Below are 6,120 nucleotides of genomic sequence, written 5' to 3' on the forward strand. Positions count from 1 at the left end.
TTTTAATATAGGGTTAAAAGTGAAAAATTTTGATTTACATGAATAATATTTAGGGTCCGTTTGATTACAAAGGTGAAGAAACAAATAAATTCTATGTAAGTTAGAAAAGAAAAAATAACCAAAAGCATAAGAATGCATTTTCCATGAAATTGACAAAAAACATGCTTTAAGTGTTTGTACCTTGGAATTCAAACTCCATCTTCACTTTCGTATCGAACAACCAAAGTAGAAAAAGAATTCATCGGATGTGACATTTTCCATAGAATTCATTCCAATCAAACGTGCCCTTATTGTAAAAATATATAGTTGAAAATGAGTTTGATTTGAAATATAATTAATAGGAAGAGTCTTTTTAGGCAATGTTATCAGAACCAATCAAATTGGAGCTAGCCATGGAGACTGGTCAATTACATTTAGGGTTAGGCATGGTCCGGTTCGATTTGATTTTAACAAGAATCGAACCAAACCCGAAATTTTCGATTATTTAATAAATGGAACCATCGAGTTCAAATTTAATTATTGAATCATTTGGGTTCGGTTCCATACGGTTCATTCTGTACTATAATTAATTTTTTTAATATTTATAAAGTTACATTAATTTTACGGATGACATGTTCAATCTTAACTTTTACAAAATAACACAATCCAATTTTATGTGTTTTTGCATCATTCTTTACTGAGTTCTTTATAGTTTTGATTGTTAATCACAAGAAGAGGAAGATAATGTGCTCACAATAATCAATAGAGACACTGTCGAGTTTCAATTCGATTTCTTCAAAATGGTAGAAACAACACTACGGTAGAATAACAGATTTGGGTAAAAGTTAGGTCAATTTGATTAAGTTAGACTTGAACTGAAAATTAGAAATAGGAAAATCACATTTATAGATTTGAGCTAAATTAACTAGTTAGAAAATTTATTTAGAAAAATAAAATAATTTGACTTATATAAAATAAATAAATTTAAAAAATTAGTAAAATTTGGTTCTTATTCGGTTCGGTTACTGACTAGAACCGAGAACCAAACTAAATCTATTGATTCTCGATTCAGATACCCTTTAACTTAAGAAGAATTGCTCAATTCGGGTTCGATTCAATTCAGCTCGGTTTGGAAGTTTTGTCCAGCCCTAGTTACACATGAATAAGCTTGGGGTTAAAAATTACGTAAAAATTTTCAGTTTAGTCGGAACCAGTAAAATGGACATGATTTCGACATTTTTTCTAGTATAACTATGGTATCTCTTTTGACCTTCAATAAAAATCTTTGGTTCAACTATGCCATTTTTCTTGTTCGACTACGGCTTTTTTATCAAACCTTTAGTAAAAAGTTTTAAGCATTTTTTATTTTTTTCGTCCACTATGGCTTCTCTTCAAACTCAGGCAAGGTTCTTCTATCCATACTTTCTTATCTTCATTTTTCTTCTTTGAATCTTCCCCATACTGCTTCACAATTTTCTCCCTGTATTTTTCCTTTTTTCTCTCCAATGTAAGATTTATGGCTTAAAAAATTGATTCTTGCTGTTAATACGTGGGTCCTGTGCAATTAATTATATTTTGTTGAACAGTTTCGGAATATGATTGCAAGTCACCCGCCAACTAATTTGTGTTTTTTCTTCCGTTTACATTTAGCACTTTCGTCCAATTGTCAAGGGATTTTTTATTTTTTTTCTCCCAATCAGAGGTAGTTTTTTCTTTGAAGAAGGCAAGTGATGGTGTATTTGGAAATTCACTATTGTGTATAACATGCATGATGGTCGAATTCTGCAATGGCAGATTCTCTGCAAGAAATAATTTATTTTAAAATCCTTTTGGATAGTATCAAACTTTGATAAAAATCTAATTTTAATTAAGACCAAACGGGGGTTTAATTTTTTTATAAATGAGATATTAATAAATATATGTACATTATATACACATATTTGGACATATATGCGTGTTTAAAGAGAGTGCATTTGGTTGTCGATTAAGAAATGTGAATGGGGTTTGTGAGAGAAAGAATTGTCTTCTTAATTTATTATTTAAAAATGATTCGATGTCTACTGCCCAATATTAAACAATTTAATAAAATAACGAGCAATGTCTTAAGTACAATTTTTATTTTTTTTTACAAAATTGGTATAGAAAGATAATCGTCTTCGTATAATTGGCTGTTGCCAAAAACTCTTCGTATAATTGTCTGTTGTCAAAAACAGTTTTTGACAATAGCAAATAATAGGAAGACAGTTGTCTTGTTTAGGCCAATTTAAAAAATATTGCATTTAGGTTATGGAATATTTTAATAGTCATGCCATGTCTACAAAATAAATAGACACTATATCGAAGAACAATTAAGGGGCTTTTCTTTTTTTTTTCCCCTATTTTTTGGGTTATCCTTACACATAAAACCTTGGAGTTTTTAGTTCTCGAGAACACTACAGATGGCTGAAGTGATTTAAAATGGAATCAAGAAAAACAATGCTAATGAATCTTTGTAAAGTACACTAAAAGGGTAATTTCAAAACATCTACATGTTTTTATTTTAACAAAATTATTATATATGTTGTTGTCGATACACAAAAATATTAAATCTGATTTTCACTCAATATCATTATGGACAATTAAGTCCTGCTTGGTATTTTTTGAGAATAGATTTTGTGAAGAATGATTTTTTGGTGAATATGTGGTTAAAAAGTAAGGAAAAAAATGAATTTACGTGTAAAATTATTTTATTAGGAGAATATGTAATTGAAAAAAAATTTTATATAATCGGCGCACTTTGATTTTGTGCATCCCATGAGCAGTGCCCTCATCGTAAGGGCTCATAGGATAGCTTTTCACTTGTCCAAAATCAGTTTAATTAATTCAGTGAAAATCTATGCAAATATTAAAGTAGTAAATTCAAGACAACAAAAGATATTTAGCAGTCTCAATGTGTTTAGAAAAGCTCAAAAACGACAAAAAAAAATAAAAAAAAATTAAACCTTATTCTCAATAATTCGGATAGACTATATGGAATCCCTTTTACCATTTCATTAGAGACTTACAGAAAGATCCAAATCAGCAGAATGCATGGATAAAACTTGCCCAGGCGGCTAATGAAGTTAGGCATTCATTGAAAATGTCATTCCCATTATAGAATATGATAAGATTTATGACTTTTCAAGCATACTGAATAAGGAGTGATTATCTGTCAAGAAAATTAAGCAGACATTGATGGATTAAAATTCAAACAATGACGCATTCTCTTCAAACCCTCTATAAAAGAGGGAATCAACGACATAATTTGATAGCTTATTCTTATATCCTAGATTTCACAGGTCCTTTTCTCTTTCCCTCTTAACTAGAGCATGCTTACTGCATAGTTCTAGATTGGATTACAAAGTATAACAAATGAGATTTTAGCTTCTTTTTTTCATTAATATTGTTCGGTACAATCTTATCTCCCTTACCAAACATGCCATTTAGTTTATGAATTCAAAATTACGTGCCTAGCAGCATAATCAGCAGATTATGAATTCAAATATATGTCACATGCCTAGCACCATAATCGGCAGATTATGAATTCAAATATTACGTGCTTAGTCCTGATATTATTTTGTATGAGCACTTCTCAATAATTTGTGTAATAATAGGCTTATTTTCCATATACTCCAAGAGCAATTTTTTCGTAAACCTTTAACAGACCACCAGTAATTTTATGTTAATTATGATACAGTGGCTCAGACAGGGGTTTGTTATGGAAGGAACGGGAATGGATTGCCACCTCAAGCAGAAGTCATCGCGCTATACAACCAGAATAACATCCGAAGAATGAGAATCTACGACCCAGATCAGGCTACTCTTCAGGCTCTTAGAGGCTCCAACATTGAGCTCATATTAGGTGTCCCAAACGATAACCTTCAGAACCTTGCTGCTAGCCAAAATAATGCAAATACTTGGGTTCAAAACAATGTAAGAAACTATCCTAATGTCAGGTTTAGATACATTGCAGTTGGAAATGAAGTGAGTCCATTGAAATCGGACACATCTCAGTATGTACCATTTGTCCTCCCTGCCATGAGAAATATTCAAACTGCAATTTCAGCAGCTGGACTTGGGAACCAGATTAAGGTTTCTACTTCCATTGAAACTGGTATGATCGAAAATTCTTATCCTCCATCAAATGGTGTATTTCGAGCTCAAGTTCGAGACTATATTCAAGGGATCATTCAGTTCTTGGTAAACAACAGAGCCCCTCTACTTGTCAACATATACCCCTATTTTGCACGCACTGGTAATCCGCAACAGATTACTCTCGAGTATGCTCTTTTTACGTCAGATGGAATCGTAACGCCTGATGGAACGCGGTACCAAAATCTTTTCTACGCCTTATTAGATGCCATGTACGCAGCCCTTGAAAAGTCTGGTGGCTCATCTCTGGAAATTGTTGTATCCGAGAGTGGTTGGCCTTCGGCTGGAGGACAAGACGCGTCCATTGATAACGCAAGGACCTATAACACGAATTTGGTGCAACGTGTAAAGACAGGAACCCCAAAGAGGCCTGGAAGAGCAATAGAAACTTACATTTTTGCTATGTTTGATGAAGATCAGAAGAGCCCCGAGTATGAGAAATTTTTCGGGCTCTTTCGACCAAACAAACAAGCTAAGTACCCAATCAGCTTTAACTAATTCTAGATAACAAGTGTATCAATAAGGAGGATAATACTCTAGATCTGGGACTTACAAGTTCTAAATAAGAACTCCTCCAGTTTATTTGACAAGCAATAAAGAGCAGCATGAATAGTCAACTACGATGGCAATAAAGAAGGAATTGAATCAACAGTGAGCTACTTTCTATTCTGTTTATGTTTTTTCTTTTTTTCTTTTTTTTTTATTTTTTTTTTTTTGAATCCGTAAACAGACCAAAGGACTGCTGCAACAGATTCTATTGAAAGGATATTAAACTTCATAAATGAATAAAGATACTTTCATTTAATCGTGTGGTTAAAAAATGAATTAAACTATATGTACTGAATCTTGATGACCGAATCGATGCCCTACTCTCACATGCGCGTGGGCCCCACACACATTTAAAAATTCCGAACTATGGACCCCGCCCTCTTATTGTGAGTGTAGGTAAAATATTAGGTAAGAAAGTGAATGTAAGTGTAACATGGTCCTTAAAAAATACTCATTTGACTATTAAAGAACAGATGTGGGCTCTAAGGTGCGTTTACAACTTCATTGTCCTTTAAAATGTTAACTGGCTATCGCAAGTTGTGGTGTACAAAAGTTGATAAAATATGTGTTTGAAAAATTGTGGATCGTATGAAATGTGCAGTTAAAATTAATTGTTAAATTTAATTCTAACTGTCAGCTGGTTGTTAAGGTGACAGCTTCAAGCCTAATTTCTGGTGGCACATCCCTTACACAAACCACCTTACTCTTGAGTTGTCAATTGCGAAGTAGTACCGTGAGGAATTTAATTAACTTTTTAACTATGGGCTATATATATATTTGTGACTTTGAAAGTGAGGTAACCTGTCCTGATGTCTTTTCTACGAAGACATCATTTTTTCTAGGTCTTTTTGTCTCCTAAAGAGAATTCTATTATCAACTCATGATCTAGGTTAACAATTATTTACATAGTAAGTATGAAGGAATCAGTTTCTTTTATATATATATATATATACTTTTTTTTTTTTTTTTTAAAGATCATTTAAATAGACCAAATGTTGAAGGATAAATACTCCAGTTAAGTGCTTTAAGACCCGTAGGAGAGATTTGAACCCTTAGTAAACAAACAAAATCCTACATAACAACTCAATGCTATGTCTCAAATCACTCTTATCATTTATTTTGTATAGTCCTATTTGGCAAAGATTAAAATAAGATTTATAGTAGATTTTGATAAAAGTTAATGAAATGTATAGTTAAAAAGTTTTGAATCTCATGAAATATGTGATTAAAATTAATTATTGATTTTGATTTTTATAAAAAGTTATATTTATATATATTTTACGCATGATTTCATCTAATTCAAGATAACTCTCTACTTAATTCCTCAAACTATTGGTTAGTAAACAATAAGGTCATTGGACTAGACCAATAACTAATAAGGTCATTAAACTTTAATAATAGTATACAAAGTCCTAAATTTAA

At 31.9% G+C, this 6,120-nt stretch overlaps 1 protein-coding gene across 1 annotated transcript; it reads left to right on the plus strand.

Moving 5' to 3' along the window:
• Positions 1–3,211: 3,211 nt before the first annotated feature.
• Positions 3,212–4,925, plus strand: LOC111378441 (glucan endo-1,3-beta-glucosidase, acidic-like). Its single transcript, XM_023001638.1, has 2 exons — positions 3,212–3,296; positions 3,695–4,925. The coding sequence occupies exons 1-2, from the start codon at positions 3,212–3,214 to the stop codon at positions 4,645–4,647; spliced, it is 1,038 nt and encodes a 345-aa protein (XP_022857406.1). The 3' UTR covers positions 4,648–4,925.
• Positions 4,926–6,120: the final 1,195 nt, after the last annotated feature.

This window comes from Olea europaea, chromosome 3 (genome assembly GCF_002742605.1).
Source record: "Olea europaea var. sylvestris chromosome 3, O_europaea_v1, whole genome shotgun sequence".
NCBI lineage: Eukaryota > Viridiplantae > Streptophyta > Magnoliopsida > Lamiales > Oleaceae > Olea > Olea europaea.